The 15,186-nt window shown below is 41.4% G+C and overlaps 2 protein-coding genes across 2 annotated transcripts; one reads left to right on the top strand and one right to left on the bottom strand.

Moving 5' to 3' along the window:
• Positions 1-2,932: 2,932 nt before the first annotated feature.
• Positions 2,933-7,259, bottom strand: LOC129339130 (olfactory receptor 10A7-like). Its single transcript, XM_054993735.1, has 2 exons — positions 7,209-7,259; positions 2,933-3,901 (listed from the first exon to the last, which is right to left on the bottom strand). Exons 1-2 carry the CDS (start codon positions 7,257-7,259, stop codon positions 2,933-2,935), a joined length of 1,020 nt encoding a protein of 339 aa, XP_054849710.1.
• Positions 7,260-13,925: 6,666 nt separating this feature from the next.
• Positions 13,926-14,897, top strand: LOC129339131 (olfactory receptor 1020-like). Its single transcript, XM_054993737.1, has one exon. It carries the CDS (start codon positions 13,926-13,928, stop codon positions 14,895-14,897), a length of 972 nt encoding a protein of 323 aa, XP_054849712.1.
• The last annotated feature ends 289 nt before the right edge of the window (positions 14,898-15,186 follow it).

Genomic DNA, 15,186 nt, shown 5'->3' on the forward strand with positions numbered 1-15,186 from the left:
TTTCATCCGAGCATCCACAAGAGCAGCTTGTCACCCTCCCACCCTCCGCTGATTAAGGACTATTGGGGGGGGGGCACTGTCACAGCTTTATAGGTTGGTGGTTTTTGAGGCATTGGGCTGGATCCCAACAGGGTGAGTGGGCCTTTGGGACAGCTCACCCCAACAGATCTGGAAGCCAGGGTCGCCAGGCAGGGCCGGCGACAGAACGATGTGTGCCGAGGTGCCAGCAGCAGGCTGGCGGGTGATGCATCGATCGGCAGCAAGACCTATGATGCCAATGGGGATCCATGCCCAGATGCCAGGGCAATGCTCCATCCAGCTGTAATCAATAAAGTTGTGGCCAGTTCTAACTCATGCAAGTGCCTGGTGTGATTCTTAGTCTCAACGGAGTCTGACATAGCACATAGGTGAGAACACCTAATGAGAGCATTGTGTTTTGGATGGAGGGATTTCTTATTTGTTTCTAATGCCCTGACCATTTGCCATCTCAAATGGCTCATTCCTTCTGAAATCCTAGAAAAATATAGGGTTGTGCATTTACATATACCAAGCTGGAATTAAACCTGAAATTAGCTGTTTGGGGTCAGATGAAGGATATCTTAAATGACTCCAAACACTAAAGAAATTCTGAGAATAATGAAAATTTATCTCTCAGATTTGTTGGGATTGTTTTGGTTTCAGAAAAGTGCAAGTGTGGGGAGGGAGAGACAGGAACTTTGCCAGCTAACCAACTTTTATACGGTGTCTCCCATCCCTTAAAGTTTAAAGGTACCAGAAGCTCTTCCAACAGCGGATGCCAACTAACAGCTGATAGTGGAGTCGATGGGAGGACACAGGTCTACTGCCACTGGAAATAATGGGGCCATTATTTCCTAGGGTGCTACAGAGTCCAGATCTACCCACAGGAAATAATAGCTCTGCTGTTTCCAATGGGAGGTAGCTCTGTCCTCTGTCCACCCACCTATCAGCTGTTAATTAGCATCAGTTGTTAGGTAGGGCTTCTAGCCCCTTTAAAATTTAAAGGGAGGGTCAGACTGACTAAGAGATGTTTGGTGGGGTTGGCTCCCCCCTCTGTCTGTGCTCCTGCTGTCCTGGGGGAGAAGGGGGAATTGGAGAAATAATGTCAGATTTTCAGGATCTGGAAAAAGTACTCCCCCCACACATACAATCCCAAAAGATTAACTTCACAATAGAGAAAAGCATTTCCTGCCTGAAATCCAGATCTGCAATTTACATGAAACTTTAAAAAAAAAGCCTTAAAAAAAAGCAATTTCCTTGTACAAGTTTAGATTTAATTAGCAATTATATATGGAACTGTTTATTTTGAGAGAAGGGTATGTGCTTACTATCCCATACTTCCAGATATCAATTACATACTTCTGGGCCAACCCAGATCATCTAACACATGATTGTCGTTTAAGCACATAGCAAGAACTCAGAATGGGTAAATGAAGCAGGTGGGTTCAGTATCAAACTACATAGAAAATCACATGTATGTCATGCATACGTGTTACTGAGCAACGTAAGCCTGATGGGGAGAAGTCTTTGGACTGGCTGCCTTTGGTCACTGGGCTACCTTGGACACATGAACCTGCCTTATGCAAAGTCTATCAAGCTCAGTCTTGTCTACTCTGAGTGGCAGTGGCTCTCCAGGGTCTCAAGCAGAGATCTTTCACATCACCTGCTATCACATCACCTTTCATCACCTCCTTTATAAAAAAAAAGCTGGAGATCCCAGGGACCAATCTTGGGACCTTCTGCATGCAAAGCAGATATTCTACCACTGAGTCATTTCTCCACCTAACCTTGCCACTTGGAAGCAGTGCCAAGGGTCAGCACAAAGCCCAATCAAGCTTTGACCTTTGCTGATGCCACTGCAGCTACCAGCCTGGGTTGACCAGAGCAATCAAGGATGCCAAAATGCGATACAAATAAAATACTGCAACCAAATAAAATGAATGGAAATCTGATTGATGGCACTACAAATGGCTCTCTTTGCATGAGAAAAAGCAGAGGGCAGATCCACCCAAATTGGCAAGGCCAGTTGGTAACTATATCCTCAGCCCTGAAATAACAGGCAAGGAGGAAAAATTGAGGACAGTTGAAATAAACAGCTGGGATACATAACCCTGACAAAGCCTGTCTGGTCCAACACTAGCCATTAAACCATGAAGGACCCACGATCCCCAGCACAGCCATTTTAGGTTGTCAAGGAGATTTCCCCCCCTTCCTTTTGCAGCAGCAGAAAAGCTGATTGGATCCAAGTTTCTTTTTTAAAGAGCTAAATAAACATTACTAAGATTTTGTATTGCAATGTATAACTTTATTACATAAAGCATACACAGGACACATAATACTCTTTATAAGGATATCATTTTCAGAAACAATCTAGTGACCTAAGAATGAGTATTTAATGAATTTTTATTTTATTTATATTATTTAGAGTGTTCCTTAATCATTGAGACTCAAAGACAGTGAGACAGTGTAGGCAAGTACATTTAATTTAGAACAATTGCAAGAACTGGAACCTTCTTCCTCTGCTTCTTCAGTAAATAACACATTCAAACTCACCATCTGTTACACATATCCTTTGATATGTAGGAGGTTTTAATGATAAATATTAGCCATAAAATGGTTGTCAGGAGTAACTCCAAAGGCCACACATATGAAGCCATTGAGGTCAGTGTTTGGAATTTCATCACAGAACTTATTGGTAGATGAAAAACTCAATAGGTAGCTACAACATGCAAATATTAACTATATCACCTCCACCTAACATGGAAATAATAGTTACGTTATAACACTATTCATTCCACTGGTCACTTTACAGAGTTTTGTAAACAAGAATAATTCATCTTTCTCCCAAAGAGTTTCAGTCATTTCTGGAAGACAAATCCTTTCTCAAGACTTCAGGAGACCCATCAAGCTTGGACTAAGAAACTCTGTTGCTGAATTTCCTTGCTGTTCTGCAAAGAGCTTTCTTCACCTCTTTGTTTCTCAAGCTGTATATGAGAGGGTTGAGCATGGGAGTAAGAACTGTATAGAACAGAGAGAAACTTTTGTGTAGCTCCTTCAGGGCGTCTGTTTCAGGGATTACGTAGACAATGAATAGGGATCCATAGAAAAGCATCACCACAATGAGGTGGGATGAGCAGGTGGAGAAGGCCTTCTGTTGTGCAGCTTTGGATGGAATTCTTAAGATGGTGAGAATAATGCAGATATAGGAGACCAACGTTAGTGTGAAAGGGACAATAGTTCCCATGCCACCCAGAACATAGGTTGCAAGCTTCACAAAGGAAGGATTGCTACAGGAGAGGTCTGACACTGGAAATATGTCACAAAAGAAGTGGTTGATTTCATGGGGTCCACAGAAGTTCAGCTGTAACATAAAGGAGGTTATTATTGTGCTAGTTATTATCCCAATCATCCAAGATGTGGAAGCCAATTGCAGACAGAGTCTGCTATGCATAAGGGACATGTAGTGAAGAGGTTTGCAGATTGCCAGATACCGATCATAAGACATCATGGATAGAAGGTAACATTCAGTGGATGCAAAGAAAGCAAAAAGATACCATTGTGTGACACATCCCTCAAATGAAATGGCTCTCTGTCCAGTTAAAAAACTGACCAGCATCCTGGGAAGAATGTTTGAAATGTAGCAGGTTTCCAAGACAGACAAGTTCATCAGGAAGAAATACATGGGGGTATGAAGGTGCTGGTCTACTGCAACTAGTAAAATAATTAGGAGATTCCCAACAACAGCCAGAATGTAGATGACTAGAAACAGTAGAAAGAGGAGAATCTGAAATTCAAAGAATTTTCCAAATCCGAGGAGGATGAACATTGTAGTGCTTGACTTATTTCCCCCAGTTTCCGCTTGCTGGTGAATATCAAGCTCATTCTGAAATACAGTTTGAAGAGCATTAGTCCACTGGGGAGCACCAGTTTCCCCTCCTTCCCTGACACAAGCCCATTATTGATATGCATATAGTGCACTGCCTGAATCAGTCTCTACATTCAGAAAGAGTTTGTATGGCTTTCTGATAATTGGACTCTTTTAGAATGTAGCTGATGGATGTTTGTATGTTCCCGAACAGTACTACATTATGAGGAGAGAGGCAGACGAAACTTTTCAGCAGTGTAGAGCTGCCAAAAGCCATGATGTGCCCCCAAACAAAGATTCCATCTGGTCCCCATATGACCCGGATCCAAACCACATGCCATAACAAATTCAATAACTCAACATCCTTCTGTTCATAATATTAAGAAAGGTTTTCTGCTTTATCAAGAGCATTCTATGTTGCCAACTGAGATAGGGTCCATTTCCACACAGCCGTCAATCCCTCCCTTTTTCCGCTTTAGGTGTGTGTTTTGCTGAATCGCTCTGACAACTCATCCTCCATGCACACTCCCCACAAACGCTTCCCTTGCACTGTGAGATTTCAGGACAGCCTTCAAACAGTCTCTGACCAAACTGGTTTTGGAGGGGAGGCTGGGCACTTTCACCATCATAGACTGAAATTGCCTGCCTCACTTTCAATTTTTTTTTTAACTTGGCACATGCATGATTGCATGCAGTTCATTTTGCAAGGAGGCTTCTGCAGAAATGCAATAAGGAAGGGAAAGATCTGGGTGGAGACAGGAGGATTCTTCAGAGCACTTTAACTGTTCAGATACCAAAGAATGCAAAAGAACTGCACTGTCAACCCAGAGCAAAAAAAAGAAAAGAAAAAAGACTGCTGAAAGTTCGGTCCCAGAAAAAACGCCGAGAAAATGGTAACAGGGGAGGGGGGAGGGGAGACAGAAAATTTAAAATGTAGAGAGAAAGAGAAATGGAGGCAGATCATGAAAGGAACAGAGCAAAATTATGGGGGGGGGGAGAGAAATTAAGCAGCAAAGCTGGAAATGCCTTATTTTGCTATAATAAATTAAATTTCAAGATTTTGCAGGGCAGACAAAACTATGGAGCAAGATGGAACAAAAGGAAGAGGGAAACCATAGACGGTGGAAGAAAATGATCCTGTTAGCCGGCTGCATCCTGGCAATGACCAAATCAGCCATCAACTGTGCTGGCTGGTCTTGCTTTGCTCCAAAGCTTAGCAGCATTTCATGAGCCTTGTAATAAAGTTTGCTGCTAGCAGAGCTGCTGCTGTTTTGCTCTTTCTTCCCAGTGCTCCTAGCGGATGTAGTAAAGAAATGCAACAAAAGTAAAATAGATTGAAATTCATTTGCTGAAAGCAGCATGACTTTTGCTTCACAGGCCCTCAAGGTGATTTGGGCTTCCTGAACCCCTTCCCCTCCCCCCCCCCCCGCCACCCCCTTCTTGGCGGCTCTGCAGCAATGTCCTTATTTTCCATGTAGAGTAGGGTTGCCAAGTCCTCTTACCCTCCTGGCACTCAGCTTTTCTGATGTGTGAAAATGTAGACTGGCAGGAATGAATCAATTTGCAAAAGGGAGAAGCAACACCAAAGCCAGGGGGCAGTGGGAGTGAAACAACAGGGATGAGAAATTTGAAATCATCCCTAGCACTGGCCCAGGGAGAAAATTACCTAGTTTTTCCAACCCTTCATAATAATATCAATTGCATTTACAGTGCAATCCTATGCAAATTATTCCAGTCTAATTCCACAGAAATCTGTTGAGACAGACGCAACCCTGGATATGAGATAATGTCAATTGTTTAGACTCTTCTCACAGAGAGGTACACCATGCTCTGGATCACTGTCTTGGCTCTCTGTACTTACTTCAATTCCTTATTTTATTAGACACGACAACCAGAACTAGATGTAGTAACCCATGGATGGTCATGCCACCACTTCATCTAATGGCATAATGCCTGTATTACTGGGAAAAACATCCACACTCCATCCTCGAAATCATCACAGTTTTTTTGCTCACATGCAAGTTAATATAGAGAGAAATTGATTCTGACCCTGCAACAAGCAACGGGCAGACTGGAGTTCAGCATGCAATCATCATGTTAAAAGAGAGAGAGAGAGAAACCTTTTCAGGATACATTCTTGTATTAGCTTTATATTTTGTATTAATTTTACAAATGAAGTTAATTTTACTGGAGTTATATCGGACCTTTAAGATATTTGATAGTAATTCAAGAGTGCAGGTGACCTGCCACAACAAATGCAGCCCAGCAGCCACTTAGTAAAACTGAAGATTTATTTCTGCTTGTCTGGGACTGCAAAAATGGGACATTTCAAGCAGCTCACAGCCTGATGCCTTGCTAGGTGGCCTGCTGTCAGCTTGATAGGTTACAAGTTGCACAGACCTGCGTTAATCCTATGTAAAATGTATCTGAACTGGTTCAAAGTATCTGCGCTGGTCACCAAATCCTGTCTCAAAGTAAGTGTCTGGAAAACTGGTGAACACAAGACTTAAAAATACTAATAAACCAACCTGAACTGAATTCAAATTTTCGAATGGTTTGGCTCCCAATCTGAAACAACTTGGTTTATAGTCTATAGTTTAGTCTATATTCTAGTTGTCCCATTAAGTGAACAGTCTGTGGCATGTACATTGGCAGGAGACAAATGTACTGGATTGTATGTGATCATCCAATTGAGCAGATTATTTGGTATGATGGTGTCTTCTAGCTTTTACTAACATCTGAATTATAAATACATTGCTTTTTTGTTTTTATAAAAAGGTGCTGGTGCTTTTATATAAGGTTGCACCATTTTCCACCATCAGGGACGTGGGAGAGCCCCCTCCCCCCACCGCCCAACATGCTGGTACTTAGTAGTGCCAGTGAGTACCTCCACAAAAAAAGCTATGTATATATTGCCCTGAACATTTAATCTTGAAAAATCTGCATTCCAAAATCATTCTCATAGTATTAAGGACTAGTTATCTCAACAATTCAGGCTAGCCTGATTACATTCTGTGGGAATGTTCTAGAGAAATGGAGAGATTTAAATACTGTAAATCTTATTGATCTGATCTTGGTTCCAGCTGTTCATCTAATCCACAACAGAGAGCGAATCACTGAATGTTTTTTTTTGCTTCTGGTAGGCTCAGCCCTACCAGAAGGAAAAGAAGCAGAATTATATGCTGCCCAAGGTTCAGATTTTTTTGTATTGTTCAGCTTTTAAATTGTCATGAAATTGTGAAGTCTCATGGAATAAATATAAGATATCCTGTCTCAGATACAGTTAATGGGGACATGAGGCTGATACAATGTCAATAAATGTTACCTCTAAGGTGGTTACAGGTAGAATCTCTGATATTTCGCTTCTGTATTCCATTCTTAAACTGCATGTTTCTCTGATGTTTTGACTTTGCACTCCAATCTGTGGTCCAGATGCTCTTTCTGGAGTCTGGTTTCATCTTCCAGTCATTCAAAAGCAAAATGCTGGTAGTCCTCCATCCTTATTTAAATAAATGGTACCTTGACAAAGGATGTGTCAAGTGATTGAGAAGGAAAAGTTAGAAGTTTACTTCTGCTTGGCTTTACATATTCATAGAAAAGTACTCATAACTTGACTCTGTTTAGGGTAAAAGAGGAGGGAGGGCTAAAACTTAGAGAAAGCTTCTAACCTCAGGGACTCATTTGGAAACTTTGCTGCATTTTAAAAGAAGTTAACACTACCTTCAATGTCAACTTTATTTTCTAACAGCAATATTATTACAGAGTGTGGTACTATATTTTTAAAAAGAACCCCTGAGCAAACAAGTCTTCAAAATAAGATTTTTTTAGTATGTACCTTTCATAATTTAGAGGCAGAGAATGACTCACATACTTTAGTATACAGTAATGGTGATATTAACAAAGGCTGCACTCCTAAGAACACTTTCTTGGGAGTAATTCTCCTTGAATAAACCATGACTTCTGATTACATTTGCAAAGGATTCATCTCCAGTCTTGGTATTGTAGGTCTAGGTGATCATGGTAGTCCTTTTTCTGAATGTTTATAAAGGTTGATCCTGGACATCGGTATTCTGAATCCACTGAATTGTGGCCACATCATACATATATTTCCTTGTCAGACACGTAAATAACATATAATGATGTGTTTTTAAAAGAGAGACCTCTGATTTGATATTATTTTGGAGGACTGTAATTATGGGGAATTTTCCTTCAAATCAATGGGTGGGATCCAACTTACTCTTGTGGAAAAAGGAGGAGTAATCCCCTTTGCCACTCAAAAAGTCTGTGCTGGGGATCATCATGAGACCTGTATGGATAAAGACCATGTATGATGGAGGCTGTAAGAAGGCGTATAAATCAGAATGATTGAGTGAAAAAGTTTTCTGGATCCAATCTATCTGATAAGTTATTTTATTTACACAACAAATCTAGTCATGTTCTTTCTGTGCTTTCCATTTACTTATAAAAACATGTTTCTGCCCAAATAGTTTTGCCTTCTTTCCCCTGAGAAAATAAGAGGCACTAGACTTTGAGGATAGGGAAAAAGGAAAGGCTGGATCCTAGAGTTGCCAGACCCAGCCTGACAACCAACAGGAGTCTGGGTGGGCAGGGACATGGGGTGGCCATTAGCACTGTCACTTCTGGGAAAACTTGGAAGTGATATCACACCTCTCTAGGAATCACTGGAAACTTTATGGTAAAAAACTTCTCAATTTTCTCCACCCTGATATGGCAACTATACTAGATACTGCTATGCTGTATGCTCTGATTTATCAGTACCCTGGTCTTCCCTAGAAGTGAATCAGTTCTCTCTAGGAATCACCAAACACTTTTATGGATTTACCACACGGTTTCTAGTGATTCCTAGAGAGGTGTTGGTGAATTTTTTAAAAAATCCATCTGGTGGTGGGAGATCTTCTGCCCTCAGTGGGCAGGGCACTTGGCAACTCTACTGGATCCTGTGATGTACAGAACAGCTCCATAAATATATATTTAAAAGTTACTTTCTGTTTCTCTGCTCTGGATTAGCAGTTCTAGCTTGGTGGCTTCACTTACCAATGTGATCCAAGCCTTGTTATTTATAAGAAGCTGCTGATCTCTAGTTAATAATTGCAACCTCATCTTTTGGTCTTCAATAAAGTTAGTTGAGACTTCATATTGTCATGGGAGTCCAATATTTAACCTATTTGGAAACAAAGGTGACATTTTATTAAAGAAGACCTTTTTGTTTTAAGAAAGGAAAAAGAAAATAGCTACTTATAGAAATATGGAAGGTTTCTTCTTTAATGAAAAGGAGGGGTATATAGGGTTGTCAACCTCCAGGTGGTACCTTGAAATCTTCCAGAATTATAACTGATTCCAAAGGTAAAGGTAAAGGTAGTCCCTGTGCAGGCACCAAGTCATTACTGACCCATGGGGGGATTTCACATCATGACGTTTTCTTGGCAGACTTTTTATGGGGTGGTTTGCCATTGCCTTCCCCAGTCATCTACACTTTACCCCCAGGAAACTGGGTGCTCATTTTACTGACCTCTGCAGTACTGCAGCTTGCCACTCTGCACCATGGGGCTCTATAACTGATCCCTAGACTGCAGTGATTAGTTCATCTGGAGGAAATGGCTACATTGGAGGGTGGACTGTGCAGCATTATACTCCACTGAGGTCCCTCCCCTCCTTAAATCCCATCCTTTTCGGTTTCCACATCCCAAATCTCCATGAAATTCCCAAACCAGATGTAGTAATCTTACCCGAGATTCATGCCCTGTTAACATCTAGATTAAGTTACTTCAATGCATTTTATGTGGTGTTGCCCTTAAAAACTTTATTGATACAGAATACTGCAGCCAGGATGTTGATGGTAGTGACTTACAGGAACTGTATCACTTCACTCCTGGCCCAGCTACACTGTTTCCCAGTTTGTTTCTAGGCTTAGTTCAAAGGGTTGACCTATAAAGCACTATGCAGACTGAGGCCTGAATAGCTTAAGGATCATCTACTCCCATATGAACCTGCCTTCTAATATGACAGGTGGCAACCCAAGAGAGTGACTTCTAGGTTGTGGCACTAGGATTGTGGATCCCCCCCCCCGAGATATTTGTCTGCCCCCTTCGATCACTTCCTTGCACCAGTTCATGAAAAATTGTTGTGTTTATCTTGTTTTTTGACGTGTTTGTATACGGCTTTGTTTTTTGTTGTTCCCCACTACAGTGGCCCTGACTAGGTGGAAAGGCATTAATCCTGTAAATAAATTATATATATATATATATATATATATATATATATATATAATCTGTATGCAGGAACTCTACAGAGAGTTGCAGACCAGAAGGAAGAAAAGAAGTTAACTTTTAAATTGGACACCAGAGGGCAGCAGAAGCCACCCAAATTTAATCATGATTTGTAATGTTATTATTATCAGTATATTATTAAAACATGAGACATAAATAACTCTGACATTGAAACCAGAAAGCAGTTGGCTGCTTTCAGTTACTTCAGATATCTAATCTACCTAGTTTTGGTGAATAAATCTTGAAAGGTCATGTTTGATCATTCATTTCCATATTCTTAATTGTTCAATTTTCCCTGTCAAGATGAAAAACATCTCAGTGGGTATTACTGTGACAAGATTTACCATGATCTGCTTTCAGATATCCAAGAAAAATGCTTACAGATTGCACTTTAGCTGAATTTTGATTCTTTCTCAAGTCCCCCATATTTCTAAAAAAACTAATCGTAAAATTTGAGGAACCTTCAGAAACATGTGGGATGCAATGCAGGACTACAGTGAAGAAGCAACATTGGCAGAAATTCTCCCTGCTGCTTATTTTATTTATTTGGGCATTTAAAAAAACTTCATTGGGGCATTTCTATGCTACTTTTTCTTCAAGTAAACCAATGCGGCTTACAGAAATTTCCAAAACATAATTTATACACATTTTTTAAAAGAAGAAAAAGAAATACTTTCTGGGCTGACTAAGGCAAAACCCCAGACTACAATCCATGGGCTAAGATCCAAGGGTCCAAGGTCCCTTTGGCTCACACCCAAAGGCTCACATCTCTCACCACACCAAGGCTAAATAAAAATCTCAGTGGATCTTTAGAACAGTAGGTTTTCTCCATATGACCGCATCCCTGCAGACTGTGGGGGTCTGGACAACGATGTGCCTTCCTTAATGCTCTTACAATACCACTAAGTTATGTTTTAATCAGCAAGCATGGTGGTCCCATGGAGCAAGAATTAACACAGGTTGCTCCTATGGGTTTAGGAGGCTGTGGTTACATCATGCTCGTTTGTTGAGCAGCAGTGTCAGCAGCCATTCCCCAGGCTCACTTCTTTTAAGCATGTGCAAAAAACAGTTTTAGGGACACCTGTTTTGCGACTGAGACGGTTTCAGTTTGCCCAGCCCAGCCCCTTTATCATACTGACAAAATTTTCATAGAAATCCTGATGCGACTGATTTTGAATGCTGGATTGTCAGTGAACAGAACAGTGAATAGTTGCAGGTGAGTACAAGGCCCATAAGTTGTTCTTCTTTGCAGGAAAGGGATTCGCATATATTGTCTCAGTAATTTTTAAAACAACTCAGTTATATGAATGTTATTATGCACGAGAGAAAATCTGAAAGTTCTTGTACTTTTTTTATCAAGCTAGCCCTTGATTTTTGAGAGTGTGATGAACCCTCAGGCTCAGTTCTTATATTCTGTCCGTATCCCTAGTTGCACTTTCTCATATTTCTATATAGCAGAATCACCTTCCTTCAAATGAGAGTTACCAGTAAGTATAATGTATAGCAAAATCCAAGTCTGTGTGGCCTTGTCAGTGCCTCCAGTTTGGCTTCCTTTTTGGTTTGCCTCAAACTTTGCCTTTACTGTCTTAATTAGTCAGCTTCTGTGTTGCCTGAGCTTGTCTGTTCCCACTGGTTCTCTGTCCATACATCATCCGCCTAGAATTTTTCCACCACCACCCTTCCTGGAGCAGATAAAAATAAAATAGAAAAAGTACAATTTAATATGAGGCTAAAAATGGGACTTTATTCCTATGGTACTTCACTGAATGGCTTTTGGCAAATGTGAGACTCACATCCTAATCAGATTTACATCTAAGTAAGGCAGTAACTATTTAGGATAGCACTGTCAGTGTCTACAAAATTGAATTTCAAAACTAACACACACTATTCTATGTAGTTGAAATGGGATTTATAAGTAAAGGTAGTCCCCTGTGCAAACACCAAGTCATTATTGACCCACAGGGGGGATGTCGCATCATGATGTTTTCTTGGCAGACTTTTTATGGGTGATTTGCCATTGCCTTTCCCAGTCATCTACACTTTACCCCCAGGAAACTGGGTACTCATTTTACTGATCTCAGACGGATGGAAGGCTGAGTCAGCCTCGAGCCGGCTACCTGAACCTGGTTTCCTCCGGGATCGAACTCAGGTTGTGAGCAGAGCTTGAACTGCAGTACTGCAGCTTACCACTCTGCACCACAGTTTATAGAGTGATGAAAAATACACAAATGTCCTGATTATGTTATCGGAATTGGACTCCTTGTGAGTAAGAGAGTGTGGGGGAATTAGCAGCAAGGAGTAAGGCTATGCAAGAGGGGCAACAATGGGATTTCTCCACCAGTATTTATGGGGTCCTTTCCCCAAGGTAGCAGACGAGACTGGTGCTTTTAGATTAAAGGGTATATTTATTTAAAGAGGAAAAACCAACATACGCACAAGAAGCAATTAAAAATCGTCGATGCACACACAGAGAGAGTCCTTGGAAGATAGCAGGTAGTCTGCGGAGGCAGAGAGCTTCAAACATCCAGCATTCTCGGCCAGAGAGACATAGGAAAGAAGTGACTCCAAAGGAGCAGCACTTGGATCCAGTAAGCATGCATACTTTGAATGGAGCAAGAGCCCTGGTTCTTATAGGGCTCCAGCCCTGGGGCTGGACAGCCCTTCAGCCTTTAGAACAAAGACGATAAAGGTCAGTCTTTGGGAATTACAAAGGTTTTGATTGGTGCTGCTGGGGTGTGTGAAAGGAAATGCAAAGCCTCTCCTGGAACTGCATAAAAAAGCAGTTTGCTAATGAGTTCTACCGAGCTAAGTTGATGAATTTAGATGTGAGAAATATAGGTTCTCAAAGAGAAATTAACTTATCGATGCAGATTGATTGTTCTCAATCTTGGGGTAGGAAATGTAATCACAGGAAGAGGACATTGAAATGTGCTAATGGGGTGACACAGAGAAGCCCACTATTGTCATGATCCTGGGCCAGTTCAATCACTCCAGTCCTCTGCATTTAGTATGAACATTCCTTTCACGCCGGAACTCCCAATCGGGTCTCAGCAACTCTCATGCTGGAATTCCCCTGCTGCAGATCAAGCAGCATTAATCCAGGGGTCCTGTGATTTTTATATCACAGGCCTGTATTAAAGGTATATCAAATATGGCAGAGGCCAGAGCTGACCACTTACAATTATATTTTAGGGTTGATGTGACCCTCACAGGATTAATTCAGTGTGGGACACAAAGAAAGGAAACCAGACACTCGTCACGAAAATCACCCTCTTGGGTATTGGGAACATCCCTCAGCTGCCACCTTTCCTGTCCTTGTTTCTTTTGTTGATTTACATTGTGACTGCAATGGGGCAGTGATGGAGAGTGCCTTCAAGTTATAGCAGAATTATGACAACCCCTGGTAGGATTTTCATGGCAAGAGATTAACAGAGGTCGCTTCCCACTGCCTGCCTCTGCAACCCTGGTGTTAGTTGTAGGTGTCCCATCCAATTACTAACCAAGGCAGACCCTGCTTAGCTTCTGAGATCTGACAAGATCAGGCTCGCCTGTATCTCTTCATCATTCTGCTGGTGGTTGCAGATCACCACCTTCAGACCTCCATGTACTTTTTCCTAGGGAATTTGTCCTGCTTGGAGAATTGCTACAGCTTCAACATCTTGCCACAAATGCTGGGCTTTTTTAAACTTTTACATTTAAATGCATGTCATTCTGATTATATTTTAGGGCTGGTTTGACCTTCACTGGATTACTCTATGCACGATACAGAGAAAGAGAACCAGACCTCCATCACCGAATTCATCCTCCTGGGGTTTGGAAATGACCCTGAGTTGCAGCCTCTTCTTTTTGTGATCTTCCTGACGATCTACATCCTAACCATGACTGGTAACCTCCTCATGGTTCTGTTGGTTGTTGCTGATCATCACCTTCACACTCCCATGTACATCTTCCTAGGGAATTTGTCCTGTCTGGAGACATGTTACAGCTCCATCATCCTGCCTAAAATGCTGGTGCATTTGTTCACAGAAGATGGAACTATTTCTGTGAGTGGATGCATTGCCCAGTTTTATTTGTTTGGTTCTTGCCTTGGTATTGAAACATATCTTTTGGCAGCAATGTCCTATGATCGATATTCGGCAATATGTCGACCTCTATGCTATGCTTCCACCATGCATGGGAAATTTTGTGTTCAGCTCATGGCTGGTGCATGGATCGCTTCTTTCTTGGCTAATTCCATTGTACTATTTATGATGGCTCAGTTATCCTTCTGTGGCCCCAATGTAATAGATCATTACTTTTGTGATTTCATCCCATTGGTAAAACTGTCTTGCAGTGACACTACCTTGATAGAACTGTTCACTTTTCTCATGACCTTCATTTTTACAGTCACCCCATTTCTGTTGACTCTCACATCCTATGTTTTCATTGGGGCCACCATCCTGAAGATTCCCTCTGCTCTGGGGAGACAAAAAGCATTTTCCACCTGTTCTACTCATCTCCTTGTGGTTTGCATTTTCTATGGGACCATAATCATTGTCTACATGTTACCAGACAGCCCCACACTGAGAAACCTGAATAAAGTCTTCTCTGTCTTCTACACAGTGCTGACTCCCTTGGTCAATCCCCTCATCTACAGCTTGCGAAACAAAGAAGTCCACAAAGCCCTAGGAAGTGTTGGCTGCAAAGTGTTGGTTTTTGCAAGGACCAAAGCAAATTTATTGTTATAACTTATTGTAAATGTGAGTTCTTTCTTGCTTAGCCAATATTCATAATAACAATGACAATGACAATGACAATAACAATAACATTCAATTTCTATACCACCAGGACAACTTAACACCTACTCAGAGTGGTTCACAAAGTATGTTATTATTATCCCCACAACCAGCATCCTATGAGGTGGGTGGGGCTTAGAGAGCTCCGGAGAGCTGTGACTGACCCAAAGTCACCCAGCTGGCTTCAAGTGGAGGAGTAGGGAATCAAACCCAGTTCTCCAGATTAGTGTCCCATTGTTCT

This window comes from Eublepharis macularius, chromosome 12 (genome assembly GCF_028583425.1).
Source record: "Eublepharis macularius isolate TG4126 chromosome 12, MPM_Emac_v1.0, whole genome shotgun sequence".
NCBI classification, from domain to species: Eukaryota; Metazoa; Chordata; class Lepidosauria; order Squamata; family Eublepharidae; genus Eublepharis; species Eublepharis macularius.